This window comes from Sinocyclocheilus grahami, unplaced genomic scaffold (genome assembly GCF_001515645.1).
Source record: "Sinocyclocheilus grahami isolate Dianchi unplaced genomic scaffold, SAMN03320097.WGS_v1.1 scaffold970.1, whole genome shotgun sequence".
Lineage (NCBI taxonomy): Eukaryota > Metazoa > Chordata > Actinopteri > Cypriniformes > Cyprinidae > Sinocyclocheilus > Sinocyclocheilus grahami.
The window spans coordinates 334,911-358,567 of NW_015506149.1; the positions used below are offsets into that span (position 1 = coordinate 334,911).

Here is a 23,657-nt window from a genome sequence, read left to right on the forward strand (position 1 = left end):
AAAAATAGTGACCACAAACTTTTGAATGACAGTGTATCTTTTTGGAAAAGCATTTTGTCCCCTCCCAAACAGTGTTTTTTCATTCAGTGTGGCAGACAAACACACCAAGAGGGAATGCTGCCATAAATCGCAAAGTACAGTTGAAAGCTCCCAGATTCCTAAGAATTGCATCTTGCTGAAAGGCCGTGTGGCCACTGGCCAAAAGAAAATTGCCCACATTCACGGTTGGCACTGAAAAACCGCTTGTAGGCGGGGCCGTCTGCGCTGTCCAATCAGAGCTCAGTCTGAAGTTGATTGACACATTCTAATTCTACTGGGTCAAAACATCAAAGGGATTCTTCATGTAACAGTCCTAAATAGTGCACTTGATGTGGACTTACAGTCTTGTGGTCTTCACTTGCACGTGTCCATTAGGTGCCAAAGCTACAGAGTGTCCCATTTGTGAATTGTATGATTCACAGGCTCATGCTGTGCCTTTTTGTGAAGACCTCACATGTATATTCCTTGTGTTTGCGTGTCAGTGTGTGAGCACGGCGATGAGCTCGTCGATCGGCGCCGTCTCTGAAGGCTCCAGCAGTCTGAACGTGTGGCTGAAGGTGATGAAGTGTGTGAAGAGCGTGTTGAGCTGCGGGTGTAACTCCACGGCGATGGCGTCCTGGTAGTGAACGCTGAACAGGTGAGCCAGCGTGCGGAAGAGCATCACAAAGATCTTCTGTATCAGGAACATGAATCCAGAAGGGAACGCTGAACCTAAACACACACATACACAGTCACTTCTGATCATTTTCAGCTCATTAGACTAAGGCAAATTCTGATTGTGAGAACCTCATACCGGCCTTGGTGGGAAACACACGCTCATCTGTGAGAATCTCCTGAATGTAGGACAAGGCGTAGTCGATGTAGATCGGAGCTGAACACTTCAGTTTCTTCCCCTGATCATCTGTCCATTCATACAAACTGAAAAGGCAAACAAATGACACAAAATTGCAATTGTAACCATGCAATATTTAGATTACTTAGATTATTTAGATACTATTTCTGCAGCTGATGATTATTAAATGACTATATTCTGCGATTAACATGTAGAATCACTATAATGATCTGTGTTATCAGAATAATCTCTTGTATATTTACCGTAATATTGCTGCAGCATGAATTAATTATACAGTTGCATCTTGGTGTTTTTGCCGTTACTGCTGTTGTTTGTTATGTGACAGCAAAGCTACTTGCTATGTAATGATGGTTTTGGGATTTTAAAAAATTTATTTTATTTAAAATCACGTGCTGATTGTCATCATTGGGTGTTGATATCTGCATTCATATCTGCATCCATGCAAATCATATTAAAATAAACCAGCAATAACAACCACAACTAATACTAACTACTATCTAGCTATATATATATATATATTACCTTCAGTGTTTCATAATTTTTTTTTTATTGTAGTTTATTTAATCCTGTCTTTGTCTTACAGTGTAGTTTTCATCTAAACACCATATTGACTACAGAGCTACTACTGTAAAATGTTGTGATATTGTATTGTTAACTATAATAAACTGTTGGCAATATTTGGTAAGGTGTACATATGCCACATTTTTTTGCCTGTATTCAAGCTGTGAATTTAGTCTCTTTTATCTAGCTGTAATGAAGTGTGTTTGTTCTGCTCACATGTTTCCTGAGCTCTTGGCTGCCGGACACGTGGTCATGGAGCAACTATCAGACAGAGCGCTGAAGAAGAGGGTTGTGTGCTGGAAAAACGACACCGCTGGAAGAGATGGTAAGATGAGTTAACACACATTACACACACAGAGCCTAACAAACCCACAGACCTCTGCCAAACTATCTGATGCATCGTGCAAACAAAAATGGCTTTTGTCTCAAACTGTTTTTTCTTTGTAGTACATACTATTTTTATGTTATGTTATGTTTTTTTTTTTTTATTGTAAGTGGGTGCTTTCAGGTCAGAATAAGTTAAGCTACAGACCAGCCTTTATTTAAATGTCTAGATATGTGAGCCAAGCCCAACACATTCCCATCATTCCTTTACGTGTTTCTGAACATTATACATATGTTGAGAAATATTTTGATATGTTTCCGTCTCTAGTGTTCATCCCTGAATTGCTCACTCAGATGACACTTTTAAATGTGTCATCATTTTTTAATCACTGGGTGTTTAACTGGCATTATGTGCACTCTGACTCGTGTGTGTATTTAATTTACTATATATATATATATATATATATATATATATACACACACACACACAAACACTTTTTCCCCCCAAAAATTTGTTTTAATTAATTTTAATATGGTTGTTTCTGGCATTAATTTTTTCTATTTTGTTTGTGTGTTTGAATACTCACTGTTTGTTGCTATCCACTCCTGCTGGTCGAGGCCGTGCGGCAGGGCAGAGAGGGTCAGGAGGTCGAGATCAGTGATGTGTCTGGACAGTAAGTGGTCTTTCAGGTAAGGTTTGACTGCAGCAGACGGGACTATATGTAGACTGTTACTCTTTCTGTCAACACACACCGTCAACAGAATACTCGATGAGAATCCACAGCAGAGAAATGTATTACATTTTGATAAAAGCTCTTTTTATATACATACATTTGCACTAATCACTTGTGCACAATATGACCAGGAATGGAGGGTCAAATAGAGTCATTTTAAACATTTATGAATGCTTTTATCCAAAGTGAATTACAAAAAGGAAAAAAAGCAGTTCATTAAGGAGCCAACAATATTTGTAATATACAATGCCAGGTTTATTTGACAATTAGATTAAGCAGCAAGCTGGAGAAGGGGGGAAATGCATAAATAAATCTCATTTGAAATGTGCTGATATTTAGCTGCAGTATGTGCCTGACTGGCTTTGCGATGGGAAATGTGAAATTCTTTTGCAGTGAGCTTGTCTGCTAGTTAATTAGTGTTCAAATAGTTATGCTGTTGAGCAAATAGCAAACAGTTTGCGAACACACAGTGTGACGTTACACAAGGACACACAGGGATTTAGTTTGGTTTAGTTTGGCATGTGTGCACATGGGGCTGGTCGATTACTGTATGTGCTGAAGGAGGTTGTGTTTTCTGACGGCTTTAGTGAGCAATCAGCACATTCTTATTGGAAAGAGTGCTGCTTTCTACTGTAGACAGCGCTAATTTTCATTCATGCAAATGAGAAAAACCACACACACGCTGGCCTGGCGGAGCGCACTGAGTGTGTGAATGCAGAGAAAACAGACCTCTGAATTTAGCCTAGAAATAACTGATAGAGTGTGTTTGTGTGTGGTGGGAGGTTTGAGACGGTGGCCTTGACCTGACTGATTAAAACAGGCTGTGAGGTGGAATATCTGCCGTATGGTTGTCCAAAAACACCTGGGGCCTCATTTCTAAAATACTGTGTAGAAAGAATCCTAAATTAGATTTTACGATCGTTTCTCAAAGTGCGTTTTTTGCGTACGCACACTCTACGATCAAATCTGTGCGTACGCACGTTTTATAAATGAGGCCCCTGGATACTTATGCAATGTACAAATGTTATTGCATTTTTGTCTATTGCACACATAGTGGTTCAGCTTTTTGCTCATTACCTACTGATGTAAGAATGACCTTTTTAAAACTGATGAGATTCTCATCACACCCTGTTGCATTATCGCATTGTTTCATCTAAATCAGCCGCTCTGATGAGAGTTATTTTTTAGCAAGATCCCTCAAGCATCACCTGCAGCACATCTCATCACTGTGCTGAAATACTATGTTTACCATGCCTTTAATGGACACTTGAGGAGATGTAATGTATTTTTAGTATTTTTTAAAAATAAATATAGATGCCAGTATTAAGTAAATATGGTCACTTGTAATGTATAATATATATATATATTATGGCTGTAGTCATAAATTATAAATAACTTGTGTAACTTCATGTTTGTTTAATAGGAAACTCAAAAAAACAATTTGTTAGTTAGTATTATAGTTAGTATTTCCTTGATGTGAGGTTAGATTCTATTAGATAAAGGTCACGTTAGATACAGCAGCTTAAAATATTAACACGTAAAAGAGCCATGTATTTCTAATTTAGAAGTGACTGACCTACAAAAGTACCTACAAGTACAATGGGTATTTATAATGCACATACCATGCTTTTTTGTGTATGTAATATCATGGTATGTGAGTACCATGTAACTGTACTATTACATATGAAAATACATATGCCTATTTCATGTTTAATGCTTATGTGAAGGATAAAGTGTTGGTTTTAGACAACATTTTCTAATCAAGCAATGCATTTTTTCTTCAAAGTAACCAGTTGCACTCATGCCACGGGTGTGCGGAATGTAAATACACAGGCCGCGGGAGGTGTGTTTACCCATAAACCCTTGTGCAGAGAGTCCATGTTTTCACACACAAACACACATGGACTTGTGGAAGTTTCCTTTGACTTTCAAGCTTTTTCCAACAAGAAGCCCAACTGAAACTACTTATATGCTCACACACATTCTCTCTCTCTCTCTGAAGATATGCATGGTGCTTATCTCTTCAGCAGACATTTGTCTGATGTATGCATTCCTTATTTTACTGCCTATCTAGTGTGCGTAGGTGCAGTATATACTCACACTTTGAACAGGCTGACATTGGTGTAGTTTGCCTTCAGAGCGCGGACATCCTCTTCATCAGAGCTGCTGTAACTCTGACATCCCCCCATATCCAGGATGCTTCTACCCATTAAAGGCCCTCAGAAACACACACGCCTCATTCAGACTTTAAAAACACACCTATGAACAAAACAAACACACAAACACACTGCATGTCGTTTTCATCTACATGATGTCCAATCCTGGTCTACGTCCAGACTGTTGCTCCGTCCAGCATTCTTTCTGGTTTCTTGCTGGTAAATGTTTGTGTTCTCTCCGCTGTTCTTTGTGCGTCCTACACTTCAGGCTGAGTCTCCTTGTCTCCGGTAAAGCAGCCGGACAGGTTCCACCAGTAGTGAAAAATATTTACTCTCTTACACACTCAAAGCCACGCCCACTTCCCCAAGCTGCCCCGCCTGCTTTCACCTGAGGGCACCGCCCTCTTGTGCCTCCAGGGGAACTTTCACTTTCAGTGCACTTCACACAGGATTGGTGTCATTTCCAGTCATGGCATTTTCTGTGAAGTTTTGTTCATTCCTTTGGTTTCATGTTCATGATGACATAAGGCAAATCATCAGGTATGGTGTACCCAAACTTGCATTTGGACATTTTAAAATGCATTTAAAAATCTATGAATTGTATAAAGTTAACACTTTATAAGAAGTTCTCATTTGATTAAAATTAGTTAACATGTACTAACAATAAACAATACTTTTACATAATTTATTAATATAGGTTAGTTTCTAAATTTGCGTGCTCTTTTTTTTTTTTTTAATCAAAAGTTGTGTTAGTGAATCCACTCTGAACCATGAACTATTAACTTGCATTAAAAATATATTGCTCATTGTTAATGTTAGCTAATGCATTAACAAATGAGACCATATTATACAGTTACCGACGTAAATTAATTTAGCAGTTAATCAGGCACCGAATGGCTAAACAATTTGCAACAATTTAGAGAATAATACTTATTGTTTTGCAATGCATAATGGACCTACTTTATTTAACATGTTAATATAGTTTGTCATTAATAAACCTAAGGCTATATAATGGTTGAGATCTGAGATCACATTCATAATTTTCTATAACATTTATTTTATTATCTTGAAATGATTTTTAAACGTTTTTTTGTCTCGATCTTTGAATGATTCATGTGTAAGAAATTTGTGTAATAAATAAACTTGACTTGATTTGCCAAAGTACAGGAACATTACAATTCAATTTTTCACTTGTATTGAACGTGAAGCACATGAAGTTTTTTATTTTATTTTAGCACATTTATATTAATTTCCCCCCCACAGTTTATACGTAGGCTGTACCTTTGGTTAACAATTTACAATAAGGTCACAACTAGATTAACTGCATTAGTCAATGAACTAACAATGAAAAATATTTAATGAAGTATTAGTTAAAAGTAGTTAATGAAGTTTGTCATTTACTAATACATTAATCAAGTTGTACCTGCTAACATTATTTAATGGAAGCGTGTTAACGTTAACAATAAACAGTTAATGACCATTGACCATTAACAAATGTTAAACACTGTAACAAATGCATTGCTCATTGTTAATGATAATGCAGTAACTAACAATTTAATCTGACCTTTTTGTAACGTGTTACCTTACCTTTGTTCACCCAATTTTGTCATTTTGACACTTAAAAAAAAAAAAAAAAAAGAGTAAAATTTCATTGCTTAATGTAGACCGCATTCATCATTGGCAACCCCCATTCTAGCCAGATGAACTATACATTGTAAAATGACCTTAAACCAATGTTTTAGTATTAACTAGTTAATTATTGTGCATATACATAACTTTAGTTTATTCATTTGGAAAGAAAAAAGGAGTTTTGGCTTAACACATTTGACACACAAACCCATTTGAAATATTTATTTGTTTGATATCTGATTTTAAAGCCTAACTCTGACAACAGATACAGTATTGCATTTTACCAAAAAAAGGAAATAAAAAGAAACCAACAGCATCAGTATACATTAAGAAGGCATTGGACTAAATGACAACAGACCTGTGTTCCACTTTCACACTATGGACAGATGCTCAAGGCAGAACATAACACAAAATATTGTACCAGTTCATAACGTACAGTATGCGTTTGTGTTTTTGGGTACATGAAGACATACAAGAGCTGAAGAGAAAATAACCCAACAACAGAAACCTGGATTTCACAATACAAGTTGTGATGCATCTATTCAGCTATAAAATCTTTATGGTGGTGTGGTGGAAGAAGGGGATATGAAACTAACTAAACGAATGTGAGAATTAGAATCACAAATTGTGGCATTATATTAGCACAATTCTTACATCACAGTTTTGATTAAAAACGCAGTTCCCTTCTCGTTCATGTTCTGCTAATGCATCTGAGCAAATGACAAATCATTAACAGCAGCAAAACTCGCTAAACCCGTTTACGGTATCCGACAGGTCAACTAGACATCGGGGGGAAATGCCTGGACTAGATTACACAGAAAAAGTGGTTAATACAGACCTGAATGTACGCGGAAGACGAGATAAAGGGGGATTAGTGTCTTCCCTTTTATTTCTAGTAAAGGCCACAACTAAGTGGCAGTATTGAAGCGCTGAATTAAATTTAACCACAAATATGAATGAAGTAACGATGCGAAATTAGAAAGAATTCAGTCTCCGTGAGGAGAGAATAGAACCCTGTTATCCATAACGGGAGAAAGACGGAATATTAAAGAAAATATTTGGCAAAAAATGATTAAGAAAATAAAAATATATATGAATTACATTCAAGCACAGAGCCTGGTACCGATCAGTCGACATTTCTCTCCTGTCTCGCTCTTTAGTCTCATAATACAAACACACTCGCACGTGCAAACGTCTGCAATTATAACTACACCACAAACGACTTGTAAACTCAAAAATGCACATGGACCAAACACCGACCAAGGGCTCTCGTTATCGTTCTGCCACTAACATCCCATTGCATTTGGTATCAAAATCAAGTTTTTAAAAGTGCAAAAACAAACTGAAAACACACCGAGCCTCTTCAACATTCACACACACTCGCTCTCCCAAACAGTTTGTGTGCCTGTGTGCACATTTCAAAGCTACATTACTAATAAAAAAAAAAGAAAACAAACCCAAGAAATGATTCATACTCTTATTGCTATCTCTCTATATTCAAATGGACACTGCAGTGTTCTAGTGTTTCGCTAGTAATTAGTCATACAAAATATAATATTAAGTGTACATATCGTAAAGAATACACATCGACAATTATTACTAAGACCTGACAGTGATATAGGAAGATGCGATTAAAGATACATGTGCACGTGTTAAACACTGATGTGTCATTCTCTGATATTTCAAGGCACACGCACCCACGGTTCTTGGACTCGCTCAGACACACGACATTCACCTGAGTTCATTCGGATACCAACCACAGACACAAGAAGAATCAAACGGACTTACATAAACATGTTGCAAGGGATAGTTCATCATTTACTCACCCTCAACATGCCTTTTTCCTTCATGGAACATAAAAGGAGACGTTGGTCTATACGACTTGTGTGTTAAATTCCAAGTCTTCCGATAACGTGAGGAAAACAACGAAATTTAAATCGTCATTTGCTGAAGATGAACAAATCAGCTATAAAACACAATGCACAAGGTTTAAAGCAAACAAGGTCATTTTTTCTGGTGTTTTGACCAATCAGGATGTAGCAAGTCTAAATAAAATTTAAATGCTATGATGGAGGGAACATTTTCACAAACAGTTCCACAATATTTCAGTCCATTTTTTAATCATAATGACTAATTGTATGGTTCTGTTTTGTCTTTTTTGAAACTTGACAGTATAAATTACCATCCGCTTACATTCTGTGAAAAAGAGCAGCACGAACATTCTATTAAATATCTTCTTTTGTGTTCTTTAGAAGAAAGTCATTCATGTTTGGAACAACATGATGAGTAAATGTTTACTTTTAGGTGAACTATCCCTTTTATATGGAAGCTTGTTTCTTCCATAGAATAAAAAAAATAATAATTGTGACTTTTCCCCTCACAATTCAGATTTTTTTCCCCCTCAGAACTGCGAGTTTACATCTTGCAATTCTGAGTTTATATCTTGCAATTTTTATCTCAACATTTTTTCTCACAATTCTGAGGAAAACACTTTCATCTAAAAACAGCCTACAACAAAACAGAAATATTGAGACCTGCTCCCAGTTATTTTTGCTCATATATGTGTGTTTTGTGGATGACGAGTGAAGCTGGAAACATAAATGCTGTGGAAACATAAGTGCAAACAAATCAGTACTGAAATCAAATCAGTACCGGGCCCAAGGGCTACAGCAAACAGAGATATCGATCAAGACAGAACACACACACAATCATACACACAGACTTGATCTCTTGTCTGTTCTAAGTGGAAAATACTGGTTTAGAAACATAAAAATAACACCATAAATCACACCTGTAGATGTACCAAGCATATTTACGCATACATGAGAATTCACCTGTGGATGTGCATTATATTCTAGTTCCACAACACTCAAAAAACACACACACAGACTGTAGTGGGGCCGCTCTCACAGGGTTCAAAGGTCAGTGTTCCCAACAGTGAAGATGTCTTCATTAGTGAAGACCGAGATCAACTAGAGTACCGCTTATGCTCAAACCAAAAACACCCATATAACTATACGGCAGACCGACGAAAACGGCCAGAGGGAAAGGAAACGTGTTTGAAAACAGGAAGCCACGGCCTTTAACATTTGATGGGTGGAGTAACAGCTGTCATGGGGATGGAGGCGAGCGGCGGGTGAAACGCTGTTACATTGGGCCGTTACTACTGGAGTCACCCTTGCAGAATGAGACGGCTATATTTAGACACTTTAACTACATGTCCAGTAGTTTCCAGTGGAAAAACACTCACTTCTGCTCCTTGGGTGACTGAGTACCAGGGATGCTTCCTGTTGCTATGACATCTGTTGCCATGCCACCTGTTGCTCTGGCATTAGTGTCACTGAAAGAATTGAAGGAACATCACTGTGTATATAAAGCTTTCCGAGATGTTTTGAGTCAATATCCAATCTTGTCTGCAAACAATTTAATAATGCTTACACCGTGTCTACACCGGATGTGACAGTTGTCGTGTCGCGCCGCAACAGCTAAAGTTTGTCTACACTGGACGCGACAAAGCAACCGTTGAAAATCATTGAAATTTGTGTCAATACGTCATAAATAGAACGCGGCAGCAGTTTTCTGTCGAGGATTTGTCGTTTTTCGCCGCATCCAGTGTAGACAGCATCACTGATTATAATCAGTTATATCGTATTTTGTCGCGCCGCTTGCGTCTGGTGTAGACACGGTGTTAGATGTAATGCAATAATGTGTATTAGTGTGTTTTACCTGATGAAGACTGCCTTCTCATTTTTTGCATCTACACGGAGTTTAACGTTGTCCTTGGCATTGGCTGTGGCGACACTCTCTGTGATGTTGGTTCGGTCCTCCTCTTCCTCACTGTCTGACTCACTGGAGCTGCTGTCAGACGCCACCAGCGGAGCCTTCCTCGCCCCACACACATTCCACACACACGCTGACGAGCTTTTAACTTACACAAGACACATGAGCTGATGTTAAGATACCATTTCAAGAGCATTTAGAACAAATAACAAAAGTACCATAAATACCTAATAAAAATAATAATTAATAACACCAAATCTTTATAAGCATCTTGCATAGAAAATTAATACTCTTATGGATAACAGCATTTAGAGGGAGAAAATGTATTAATTTATTTATTATAACAACAATATTTAAATTAATAATTAGTGATAAAATTCAAATGAAATACACATATAATGAATTATTACATATAATAAATAATGCATTACTACTACTAACAAAAATATGTAATATTTAAATTTAATAAATTAAGTAATGTACCATTTCAAGTACATTTAGAACAAAATTCTAAAGTATCTTATATTATATATATATATATATATATTATTAACAACACCAAATTTTAAAAGCATCTTACATAGAAATAAATATTCATATAGCTAATAACATTTAGATAGAGAAAATAATTTATTAAATTAAAATATTGCATAATTTTATTATTTTAAAAAAATGATTTTTTGCAAAAATGAAAGATGCTTATAAAAGTTTGGTAAGATTACATAGTTAAGCCAGGATGTTTATTTCTTGTGCATTAGTATAAAGAGGAATGATGCAATATATATATATATATATATATATATATATAAGCAAGTAAGCAACTTACTTTCTTCATTTTGGCTTGGTTTGTTTGGATTTTCCGAGTCCACAGGTGAACTGCATCTGGGTCCTGCATCTGAACTGCAGAACATGAGAACATTTAGCACAGTGTCTACATGACATGAATATGCAATATCAAGTCAAACACAGTCCTCCCTCACCAGCAGAAGGGCTGGAAGTCTGTGAAAGTCGCCCATCCTTTCTCCTCCGTCTCACTGAGCTGGGCGGTAGAGCTCCCCCACACACTGGAGCCCGTATCCATCACGATACTCGTGAAATCCCGACAGCTGAAGTCGTCTTCAAAACTCGCTATCCATCCAGGACCTGATGGGTGAGAATCATCTTTCCAGTCAGTTATTATATTGGATCAGCTGTTTAGATCTAGATTGTGTGAGCTGTGAACGTACTTTGTGGATCGCTGGACTGCTTGTCCATTTCCTGGTTCTTGGTATTTTCTTGAGTTTGTTTGGTCTCTGGAAACCACTCCATGTCAGGTGACTCCAGACGTCTGCGAGAGCCACCATCCACCTCGCTCTTCTGAGCGTTTGTCACCAGTCCAAACCTAACGAAGACGAACAGCAGTCAGAGCAATGGCTGTTTTGTATGTCAATATGTGTGTGTGTGTGTGTGTGTGTGTGCTTTATGAACCTGCTTCTGGCTTTCACTTGTGTTGCATAGTTGATTTCTTTATCCTCCCAAATGTCTTCCTCCTCCTCAGCATCATCAAATGGCCGGATTCGCTCTTTTGTGCGAGTCTCAAAGATGGCAGAGCTCGCCTGAGAGATGAGAAAAAACAGGAAGGGTTAGCAAGAGTGAGAAAGGAAGCTAAAAGAGTGCAAATAAGAAGAAAACAAACACAAAAACATGGAAAGGATGATATTATAACCCAAAATGGGGGGGGGGGGACTTAATAAACTTAAACTTAATAAGAATACAGTACAAATAAAGAATTGGCATTAGACAATACTCACCCCCTCATCAACCAGGTTAAATTTGATCTCTGTGATTCGATCGAACGTGGCGCTGCACGAAAAACAGACACAGAGATGTAAACAAATTTAAACCTGTATCAATAAACATAATTATTAAATTGCTGGACATTGTGTAACTGCATGTTTGTATGAAGCACCAAATGTTAACCTTTTGTTTTTCTAATTATGGTAGATTTACTGTAGGTAAACAATAATTTAAAGTGCCCTATTATGGATTTTTGAAAATGACCTTTCATGCAGTGTGTAACACAGCTCTAAGTGAATGAAAACATCCTGCAAAGTTTTAAATCTGAAAGTGCACCGTGTATAAAGTTATTGTCTCTCAAAAGAAAGAGTCGACTCTGAATCATTGAAACGAGTTGTTTTTAAAACGAATCCCAAGCCGTTTCATGTTGACGTCAACATGAAACATTAGCATATTGCCCGCCCACTTCTTGGTCTTTTCGCATTGGTCTGAATGAAAATGCAAATTCATTCTTTGCCACTAGGGGCCGCTTTTGGAGCGGTAAAATAGCGGTTTCCCCGGTAATGCTGTACACAAAGCAGCACTGCGCTCACAAACGCTGCTTTTATTATGATATGGAAATGAAATCAACCAATCACCGCAGATTAGCATCATGCAAAGGAGGGGTTTGGAAAAATGAATCATTGAGCGAATCGTTTGGGATTATTATAAGATAACTAAAGTGTTTTTTGACCTTGCATGCATGTCAACCTGTTGTTGGGGACTCCCAAAACCAAAATATGAACCTTTCATTACCCATAACAGGAGCACTTTAAGAAAAAATATTTTTATAAACAGGTATATTGTACATCTAAATGAATTTGATATTTTTTTTACATATTTTAATAATTAACAATTATTTAACTACGGATTAATTTAATAATTCAATCTCTAAATCTAAACCTTTGTACAGGAAATCACCTGATGCTGCCGTCATGGTCTCCGAATTCATCGTCATTCAGTCCAAACTGATCAACAAAGTTCGCCGTCATTTGCTGGATCTGATAATCTGAGAACACCTGCGTTAAGAGCAAGATGCTTATTAAAGGTGATTTGCAGATTGTAATTTTTGATGTAAAAATACTCCCTACGATTGTCTTTGTGGGAAATCTCACCAGGTCTGCTGTGTTCTTCTTGTTAGTTTCTGTTAGCGTTTCATTCACAAACTGCTCCCAGCGTTCTTTATAGTCCTCTGGTAGCTCTGTCATACACAAACATACCAAATATTTGAAGATAAAGAATGTGTATAAGAATATAATATGTAAATCACACACAAATCCACCCAAAAACAGTCGCAGTGTGTGAGTCAGCTACCTTTTCAATCTCTAAATCTAAACCTTTGTACAGGAAATCACCTGATGCTGCCGTCATGGTCTCCGAATTCATCGTCATTCAGTCCAAACTGATCAACAAAGTTCGCCGTCATTTGCTGGATCTGATAATCTGAGAACACCTGCGTTAAGAGCAAGATGCTTATTAAAGGTGATTTGCAGATTGTAATTTTTGATGTAAAAATACTCCCTACGATTGTCTTTGTGGGAAATCTCACCAGGTCTGCTGTGTTCTTCTTGTTAGTTTCTGTTAGCGTTTCATTCACAAACTGCTCCCAGCGTTCTTTATAGTCCTCTGGTAGCTCTGTCATACACAAACATACCAAATATTTGAAGATAAAGTGTATAAGAATATAATATGTAAATCACACACAAATCCACCCAAAAACATTCGCAGTGTGTGAGTCAGCTACCTTTTATTAGCCGTGCGATTTGGGTCTGTTCCTGTTCTCTCTCTGCATTCTGCACCACTGTGTTTGCAATCCTGGTCATATGACCCATATAGCCTTTTCTCATGCCTCCAGCTTCCCTATAACACACACACATGGACAGATGCTTTTATTACTATACATGTAATATAATATACAAATACTCAACCAGCATATTGACACAGCTCTCGTATATTTAAATTTGTCCTTACTGTGTTTTGTCATTTTCCTCCCAAGCATCCAAAATCCTCTGAACCAGCCTGCAGTCCTTCAGCAGCTGCACACACATATCACACTGACGTACACATATTTCACAAGATGCCTTTTCATTTCTGACAATTAATGCCATAGGCAGAACAAATGGAATAACTTGTGTAGAAGTGAAACTCCAAGCAAAAAATGTACTGTAAATGTGAAAAAAATTTAAATATGCTATTTATTTTATAACACACACAATTCTTTTTGACACATTATTATGTATTACTATATATGACTATACTCAAATAATAGAGAATACACTATTAATAAGTGAGGGTCATACTTACATGCTTCATCATGTCACAGCATGTGAACATGTCAGATTTGTCTGAGTTTTGTGTGTCTTGTGTTTCCAGCTGAATCTGATCTGAACTGTCGTGTGTTTTCCCGATAGGTGTCGTCTGGTTAAGGATGGCAGAGACACAATGCTCTACTTGGATGTGTAGGAAGTTATTCCAGGAGAATTTGAAAAACAAATCCTATAGAGAGAAATTGAGAAAGAGCATTTAAGAAAGAAGTCTCTTATGCTCACCAAGGCTGTGTTTGTTTGACCAAAAATAGTTTTGTTTTTTTTTTTATAAAAAAAAAGTTGAAATAATTTTCTGTAACATTCTAAAATGTAATTTATTCCTGTGATCAAAGCTGAATTTTCAGCATCATTACTCCAGTCTTCAGTGTCACATGATCTTCAGAAATCATTCTAATATGCTGATTTACTGCTCAAGAAGCATTATTATCAATGTTGAAAACAGTTGTGCTGCTTAATTTTTGAAAAAAACATGATACTTTTTTTGTCTTTTCTGATAGAGATCAAAAGAACAACATTTATTTGAAATATAAATCATTTGTAACAAATATCTTTACTGTCACTTTTGATTAATTTAAAGCAACCGTGCTGAATAAAAGTATTATTTCTTTAAAAATAAACAGTTACACTTTACTTGAAGAGGTGTGCATAATCATGACATGACACATGTCATGAATATGAAGGTTTTTTATGCATGTTTGTGTCATTCGCTCAGTTATGTAATTTTTAATGCAAAGATGACATTGTTTGAGATGTCTTTGTTATGGGCTATGGGTAAGGGTAGGGGTAGGGTTAGGTTAGGGTTAGGTCAAATAGTGTCATATTTGCATTAAAAATGGCATAACTGAGCGAATGACACTTAATGACAGTTGTCATAAACATGCATAAAACCTCCTTCATATTCATGACGTGTGTCATGTCATGATTATGCACACCCCTTCAAGTAAAGTGTTACCAAATAAACAAATCTAACTTTTGAACAGTAGTGTGATTTAAATATATAAATAAATAAATAAAATAATTTCCTACAACACAAAAATGAATCTAATAACATTATCTTGGAAATACTGTCTGAAGAGTCTTAATACCCAGAAAGATTCAAATGTAACATTTTAAATAAAAAAAATGATAGGACCTAAGAAAGAAAACATTTTATTTATTTGTTGACTAGACTAAGAACAACTAATACCAGCAGCAGGTTGATCATGTTCAGTTGGCAGAGCTCGAGGTGGATTCTGGGAGCTCTGGTGTACAGAAGAGCAGCCATCAGTCTGGATGCATGCAGTCGCGCGTTGCCAAACGGCTCCTCCAGAACGCCCATCGTGGTCAACATCACACATTTCTGAGCACAGAGAGTCGAAACATCCTCAATATGACATCGTTTTGTTTTTAAGACTTGTGATAAAACTGCAGGAACAGACCAACCTTGGGTGGGTTTAACAGAAGGTGGTGGAAGTGCTTTAGATGTGGTTGGATGCCCATTAAAATGCTGTTGTTTACAGTGTAAGACTTTTCCAATCCCTGAGAGCACGGGTCAATCACCTGCTCAACACTGTTACGCACAAACACACACGCATTAGTAACACTGAATGTGAGATGAAATATGTCTTGTGTTTGTGTTACTCACCCTGGTCTACGAGTTTCCAACAGTGTGAGTAAAACTTGAGTTCCATTGACAATGCACACTTCACTCTTTTCCCCTTCGAACATGTTCTTCAATAGTGCCTCGACATTCTGCTGTCTGAAACACACACGCATAGCAGCGAGATTTAGATTTCCATCACTTGTTTACCGGTGGATCCTCTGCAGTGAATGGGTGCCGTCAGAATGAGAGTCTAAACAGCTGATAAAAACCATCACAATAATACAAAAGTAATCCACTCCACTCCAGTCCATCAGTTAACATTTTGGAAAGTGAAAAGCTTCATTTAGATGTTTTTAACTTCAAACCATCACTTTCAGGAAAAATGCAAGTCCTCTATCCATAATATGGTTTTCTTCAGTAAAAACCTTGTCTCGTCTGAATCAGGAGAAAAATATGCACAAAACAAGCGAAAACATGTCTAAAAAAATATGTTGGTAAATTTTGAGGATTCACAAGACTAGTCGTGTGGATTACTGTGATGTTTTTATCAGCTGTTTGGACTCTCATTCTGACGGCACCCATTCACTGCAGAGGATCCATTGCTGAGCAAGTGATGTAATGCTACATTTCTCCAAATCTGTTCCAATGAAGAAACAAACTCATCTACATCTCGGAAGGCCTGAGCACGGTTTCAGATCATTTTCATTTTTGGGTGAAAAGTTTCTGAACTATTCCTAGCTAAAGTTTCAAGACACCGTCTAGCTGACATGAAACGTGACCAAGCACAGTTTTTCGTGAAAGAGACAACACACACACACACACACACACACTCACAGCTCTAGTGTTGTGAGCAGAGGGTCGGTCTCTGACGTCTCCTGCAGCAGACTGGCCTGATCTCTGCTCAGACGGATGATGTCACACAGCGTCTGAGATGCGTTCGACTGCGTCTGTGAACACACAAACACATTTATGAATATAGGTCTTCATTCATATTTATTGATATATATTTGAAAGATGGAATTAAACATTTTTGTTGCATGAGGACTTTTTCAGTACCAAGATCAAAAACCTAGCATCACTACTATTCATCAATGCTTCACTCTAGGTATTAAACTTTGTTGTGACTGACCTCACTGTCGCTGTGAGGGTGTATCAGCTCAACGAGTCTCTGGATCAGCCTCTCTTCATTCAGCCACTGACAACAGAGGACATGAAACATCAAAACAAAAACACAGACACAGGCATTTCTTTCGTTTTGAGCACTTTTACATCACAGGGGTTGATTTTTACTCAATACAAAGATTTAAAATCTTTCTTTTTTCATTAAGGTTACCTTAAAATTTTCTTGGAAACTTTTCACCATGCATTCAATTAATGACTTCTGCGTACAGATTTTATTGTTTCCCCCATCCCACACTTTAAATATAAATTCAGCATAAATATATTTAAAATACGAGTTATTCTACTAATTAACTACGACGAGTTAAACAAGTCTTTAAATATTATGTATATTATAATATAATATTATGTCTTAAGTTTTTTTAAGAAATGCTGTTCTTTTTAACTTTGTATTCATGAAGGAATCATGAAAAAATAAAACGTATCATGGTTTCCACAAAAATCTGAAGCAGCACAACTGTTTTGCACAACATTGATAATAAGAAATATTTCTTGCTGATCAGTAAATCGGCATATTATAGAATGATTTGTGAAGGATCATGTGACACTGAAGACTGGTGTAATGATGCTGAAAATTCAGCTTTGCATCACAGGAATAAATTACATTATAATAGAAAACAATTCTTTTAAATTGTAATAATATTTCGCAGTATTACAGTTTTTACTGTATATTCCAATCAAATAAATGCAGCCTTTGTAAGCATAAAAGGCTTCTTTCAAAAGCATTAAAAAAAATCTTACAGAAATCAAATTTTTTAAACAGTATATAAAGGATTATTTAATAGTGTCTATTTAGATTTCCACCAGAGTATACTGTTAAACTCATTATATCTTCTGAGATGTGCTTAAAGTGTTAATGACTGAATTTGAATGAGTTTTTCTGAGATGAATGTTGGACATTGTTAGTAGACAAATTAAATAAACGGTGAGAGAATAATTCAATTCAAGCTTATTTGTACAGCGCTTTTCATGATACAAATCGTTGTAAAGCAGCTTTACAGAAAATTAAGTTTCGACAATATATTTAGTAGTAGCTTATCAGTGGTGACTGTCAAATTGATGTACATATGGCAGAAATGTACAGTAACATTCAATTAATGACGTAATCAAACAGACGATGATTATATGTTGCAATCAAAATTTGGTAGTTTATGTTGTTTCATCAGAATAAGAGAATAAGTGTAAGAGAGTTCATTTTTACAGAGCCAAAGTGGCCACTACATAATGAATCAGGAGGTCGTGTGCACTCACAGTAAGCACTTCCTGTCTGAGACAGACCGGCTCCACGCTGCTAATGAGACGCAGCACCAGATCCATCATGGCCGACGTGTCCAAGTGTTTCAACACCTGCCCTACGAAATCCTCCTTGTTCTTTAGGAAACCAATCACCTGATAAATAATGTAATAGAGCAAAAGGCTGAATGAAAATTTGCAGAAAAACAGATTTTCAAATGAGAAAAAAAAAGAGACACCTGCGTTTGTGCACCTGCTCTGTCTTGCGGGTGATGAGGTTGCCGAAGGCCTTACTGAAGAAGGAAGCCAGTAGAGGATTCAGCGCTGACTTCTGCTCTAGGAAACTATAGAGTGTGTTCATCAGAGACTCGTCTCCACCAACTTTATCATTGATGAGGGACATATCGCATGTCAGCAACTCACATGCTACATTAGCATACCTGCATGAGAGACAAAGAGAAAGAACAATATATGACAAGTGGATGATTGATATATAATCGCAAATACAGTGCAAATTTAATGGCAGCACATGAAAGAATGCATCTACATTTAGCTTATATCACATTTACTCAAAATTCACAAGATATTTAGGAACTGAAAATCTGCGTTATCCATTGACAAGGTTGTCTGTAAATTTGCGAATGGACAAAATAGGGTTAACACTACTGTTTAGCATCCAAGTGCAATAATCGGCCAAGCCGATAATCTCAATATGGCCAAAAATCGTTGTTTAATGGTCAAATTATGACTGTATAATAAGCTTGTCTAATGACTCCCAAATGGCCAGATCAGTATTGTTATCGTTAACTAACACTATTATTAATTGTTTCCAGTAACTGAAATAAAGCTGAAATAAAATAACAAATACAACTGAAAAACTTACACTAAAATAAAAAAAATAGACTTTTAAGTACAAGTAAATTTACTATAAATGAAATTTAAAAAATAAAGCAAAAAGAAATATAAAAACAAAATTAAAAAGCAAAAACTTGAATTAAAATGAACAGAAACCGAAAACATAATAAAAATAGCTAAATATATTTTTTGCATGTACATAATACAAAAATAAGACTGGACCAAATATTGCTTAAATATTCAGACTAGGGTTGGGCCGATAGACGATGCCATCGCCGATGGCTGATAGACATCACGATATTAAGCCCCCTCCCCCCATTCCCCCCGCATCCCAATGCCGTGTTCGGAAAGAAAATTATGTGTAGGCAGAACCCCTAAAGAGAATAAATACGAGATACGAAAATTTTTCCTCACAGTTATATAATTGGGTAATTATACTACATATTTCGGCATCAGGGAGCCGCTATTATACCTGGCATTGAAACTTTTTAGTTTCACTTTCACTTTCGAGAGTCGCGATCGCACATACTCTGTTTATACTATGGAGCGGCAGTACTTGCCACACATTTTACAAGATTATATGTTTGTCAGTGGTACTGAGGATCTGCAAATCATTCGCCATCGTCCTCAGTCATCTCCCCTTACTCGGTTTATGTGGTAAGTGAAATTTTATGCAGGCAAAGTTTGAAATCGTTTTATTTTAGAGCTGCTCAGAAAGTGTTGATAATCCAGACAGTCTCTTCACTCACTTGTAGCGCAGCTTCTCCTCCCGGTCAGCAGGGGGCTCGTGCGTGATGAGGTTGAGGAGCTCCAGCATGCTGCTGTCCCGAGTGAGGAAGAGGAGGAGGCGCTGATTCTGGGCCTTGCACTCTTGCAGCACATCTTCTTCATCCAGCAGCTCCTGTAGGGTCACGTCCTCCTTCTCCAAGAGCTTCTCAATCTGAGAGGAGTTGTGCAGGTCGAACTTCCAGAACATGACTGCAGCTTACAGACACAAAGAGAGAGAGAGAGAGAGAGCCTGAGACAGAAAGAGAGAGAGAGAGTTACTCAAGCATATCAGAAAAACAAAGCGAGATGATGCTTCACAGGGTTTGCCGCCGGTCACCACTTATTCACTACAATTTTGGTTAGTCAAAAACGTCGATATAGAAAATGCATAATGCACCAGAAGAGATCAATGCATAAATAATGCACAGTAAAATGAACACCTACAGTATAAATAAAACATATTCAAAACAGCACATACAGCAACCATTAAACATTAGCGATTCAGCTGTAATTAAACTCTTGCTGAGCAGCTTGAGAATCAATTGCATCAGTCAATTAAAGACTATTAGCTGATCTGATTTCATTTGCCTTCAGGTTTGACTGTCCCTGGACTTCAAACCAAATATTACATGGCATAGGATTATGTGTATAATACTAAAGCTGATCACCATAATAATACTGCTGGTATTGTTTACAACACAGCCTTGCATCATGAACAAAAATGTCTTAGGCCTAATATTGCCTAATTTGATGATACAGAGTTAAAAACATCAATAAAAACTTACACATAATAACAGAAGAGTTTTCACATTTTAAATATATATAAAAATGTTCTCAAAGGTTTCAGTTTTAAAGACAAAATAATTATTTAAAATGTATGATTGAACTTACAATCTGCAAAAGAGTGGAAAATATATTCAAATACTCCATTCGATGTCAAATAGGCTAACTTTACTTAGAAGTTTATAAATAAATTAGTTTTTCACTAAATCGGTCATTTTCAGTTGCTGTTTGACGTAGTAAAACATCCACAGATGCAGCTGAAAACATCTGGGTCTTCAGAATCTTTCATACATGTGAAAATCGGCTCGGAATTGAACAAATAATTCTAAACTGGCTCAGACTAAGACAGAAATCATGTCTTTGTGGCAATTTTTCTGCTAGTTAAAGGATAATACAACTACACTTCTTCCTTGCAAATGGTTGTCCATAACAAAAATGCTACAAATTGCATCATATTTTATAAGAAAGCCTGACATGCTAGAGCAAAACAGCCACTATTTTTGGAATCAGCACCTTAAAATTAGTAGGAAACAAGTATTGGATTTCATTCAGCAAACATGATGCAGGGTGGTGTTATGTGTAAAATACTTAAGTCATGATAATAACGCTGGTTTTGTTTATAATTCACCCATAGAGAATGTTAAGCAGTGAATTACCTTCAGTCAGATGGTGTGTGTCCTTAGTTGGGATGCAGAGACCAGTTTACACACATTGGTTTACTAGACTAGTGGTCAGTGGTCATATAACCCATCCATCCGCAAGGCTGCTTCACATTACAACACAGGCACCTGTAGGGACAAAGACAAGTCATCAAGACATGACTAACACCAGTGAGACGAACAACAGTCCATCAGATGAGAGCTGAGGAAAGCATGCCATGCACACTTCATTAAGCCACATTACGGTTCTGTAATACGACTAACAGTCAGGCTGAATAAGCTCTTGTTCAAACGCACATGAAGGTGTTCACACACACACACACTGACAGCATGTTCCTTTTTAGTCTTTTAATGGGATTAATCAGCGGATATGAGGTCAGCTGCAAGACTAAACTATATCTAACAGTGTCACAGACCATTACTGCACCAAATCTATTACAACACACAAGGGACAAAGACAAGTCATCAAGACATGACTAACACCAGTGAGACGAACAACAGTCCATCAGATGAGAGCTGAGGAAAGCATGCCATGCACACTTCATTAAGCCACATTACGGTTCTGTAATACGACTAACAGTCGGGCTGAATAAGCTCTTGTTCAAACGCACATGAAGGTGTTCGCACACACACACACTGACAGCATGTTCCTTTTTAGTCTTTTAATGGGATTAATCAGCGGATATGAGGTCAGCTGCAAGACTAAACTATATCTAACAGTGTCACAGACCATTACTGCACCAAATCTATTACAACACACACACACACACACTTATATAGAAAACACTCAAAGACTGAGCAGACACTCAGAGCTGAGCATAACTATAAAAATTATATGCATTATTGAAATCTCCATTGTTTTATTGTTATTAATTTGTATGACTTTTTCAGCACTATATAGATCACATATTTCAAGGTAGACAGAGATGATAGATTGATAGACAGATAGATAGCGCAATAAACAGCAACAGAATGAAGAATGACAGAACGATAGATAGATCTATAGAAAGATAGAACGATAGAATGATAGATAGAACGCCAGACAGAATGACAGAACGACAGACAGACAGAACGACAGACAGAATGACAGAACGATAGATAGAACGACAGATAGAACGACAGACAGACAGAACGACAGACAGACAGACCGACAGACAGACAGACAACTGCACCAAATCTATTACAACACACACACACACACACTTATATAGAAAACACTCAAAGACTGAGCAGACACTCAGAGCTGAGCATAACTATAAAAATTATATGCATTATTGAAATCTCCATTGTTTTATTGTTATTAATTTTTATGACTTTTTCAGCACTATATAGATCACATATTTCAAGGTAGACAGAGATGATAGATTGATAGACAGATAGATAGCGCAATAAACAGCAACAGAATGAAGAATGACAGAACGATAGATAGATCTATAGAAAGATAGAACGATAGAATGATAGATAGAACGCCAGACAGACAGACAGAATGACAGAACGACAGAACGACAGACAGAATGACAGAACGATAGATAGAACGACAGATAGAACGACAGACAGACAGACAGACAGACAGATAGATAGAATGACAGACAGACAGACAGATAGATAGAACGACAGAGAGACAGATAGATAGATAGAACGACAGACAGACCGACAGACAGATAGATGGAACGACAGACAGAATGACAGACAGACAAAACGACAGACAGATAGATAGAACGATAGATAGAACGATAGATAGAACGATAGATAGAACGATAGATAGAACGACAGACAGACAGATAGATAGATAGATAGACAGACAGACAGAACGACAGACAGAACGACAGATAGAACGACAGACAGACAGACAGATAGAACGACAGACAGACCGACAGATAGATGGAACGACAGACAGAATGACAGACAGACAGATAGATAGAACGACAGACAGACCGACAGATAGATGGAACGACAGACAGACAGACAGACAGTGTAGAACTGGCAAAGTGAGGTTTTTAACATTATGAACACCAGTGAGCAAATACTACAGTACGGTGCCCGGGAGGTGACATGGTCAGTTCACTTAGTTTTGTTGTGGCCACTAGATATTATTTTGAGGGAACGTCATATTAACTTGTGGGAACGTGATATTATGTCCTGGCCTCGAGATGCTATATTGAGGGAACGACATCCATTTCTCGTGGCCACGACTTCTTCTTATTTTGAGGGAACGACATATTTTTCTCATGGCCACGAGTTTAATGCGTAAACAAACCTGAGTGACCATAGCAACCCGGGATTATCAGAGATGGATTCATTCATATTTTATTTTGAGTTAAGAAATTATTATATTATTTATTATAGAAATTATTACATTAAATTATTATATTAACCATAG

The 23,657-nt window shown here is 37.0% G+C and overlaps 2 protein-coding genes and 1 long non-coding RNA gene across 4 annotated transcripts in view; 1 reads left to right on the forward strand and 2 right to left on the reverse strand.

Moving 5' to 3' along the window:
* Window positions 1-5,120, reverse strand: LOC107564902 (MOB kinase activator 2). Its single transcript, XM_016250073.1, has 5 exons — window positions 4,612-5,120; window positions 2,365-2,516; window positions 1,670-1,766; window positions 833-957; window positions 1-750 (listed from the first exon to the last, which is right to left on the reverse strand). The coding sequence occupies exons 1-5, from the start codon at window positions 4,719-4,721 to the stop codon at window positions 518-520; spliced, it is 717 nt and encodes a 238-aa protein (XP_016105559.1). The 5' UTR covers window positions 4,722-5,120; the 3' UTR covers window positions 1-517.
* On the forward strand, window positions 1,699-14,370 carry LOC107564904 (uncharacterized). Its single transcript, XR_001606303.1, has 3 exons — window positions 1,699-1,778; window positions 2,396-2,467; window positions 14,303-14,370. It is a non-coding gene; the product is annotated as an uncharacterized lncRNA (long non-coding RNA).
* Window positions 9,233-23,657, reverse strand: part of ppp6r2b (protein phosphatase 6, regulatory subunit 2b) — a 16,105-nt gene continuing 1,680 nt past the window's right edge. Inside the window, exons 2-23 of one of the 2 annotated variants that reach the window (XM_016250071.1) lie at window positions 21,275-21,406; window positions 19,817-20,085; window positions 18,466-18,652; window positions 18,231-18,368; window positions 16,930-16,995; window positions 16,635-16,747; window positions 15,843-15,956; window positions 15,641-15,767; window positions 15,405-15,557; window positions 14,196-14,387; window positions 13,863-13,927; window positions 13,636-13,751; window positions 13,441-13,526; window positions 13,247-13,344; window positions 11,867-11,918; window positions 11,544-11,671; window positions 11,303-11,457; window positions 11,057-11,219; window positions 10,903-10,976; window positions 10,023-10,224; window positions 9,547-9,636; window positions 9,233-9,473 (exon numbers count right to left, since the gene is read on the reverse strand). In XM_016250071.1, the coding sequence (XP_016105557.1) occupies window positions 9,287-9,473; window positions 9,547-9,636; window positions 10,023-10,224; window positions 10,903-10,976; window positions 11,057-11,219; window positions 11,303-11,457; window positions 11,544-11,671; window positions 11,867-11,918; window positions 13,247-13,344; window positions 13,441-13,526; window positions 13,636-13,751; window positions 13,863-13,927; window positions 14,196-14,387; window positions 15,405-15,557; window positions 15,641-15,767; window positions 15,843-15,956; window positions 16,635-16,747; window positions 16,930-16,995; window positions 18,231-18,368; window positions 18,466-18,652; window positions 19,817-20,043 (2,733 nt within the window). In that variant the 5' untranslated portion in view covers window positions 20,044-20,085; window positions 21,275-21,406 and the 3' untranslated portion in view covers window positions 9,233-9,286. Of the gene's footprint in view, window positions 9,474-9,546; window positions 9,637-10,022; window positions 10,225-10,902; window positions 10,977-11,056; window positions 11,220-11,302; window positions 11,458-11,543; window positions 11,672-11,866; window positions 11,919-13,246; window positions 13,527-13,635; window positions 13,752-13,862; window positions 13,928-14,195; window positions 14,388-15,404; window positions 15,558-15,640; window positions 15,768-15,842; window positions 15,957-16,634; window positions 16,748-16,929; window positions 16,996-18,230; window positions 18,369-18,465; window positions 18,653-19,816; window positions 20,086-21,274; window positions 21,407-23,657 lie in introns of both variants that reach the window. The other variant, XM_016250070.1, reaches the window with a different exon arrangement.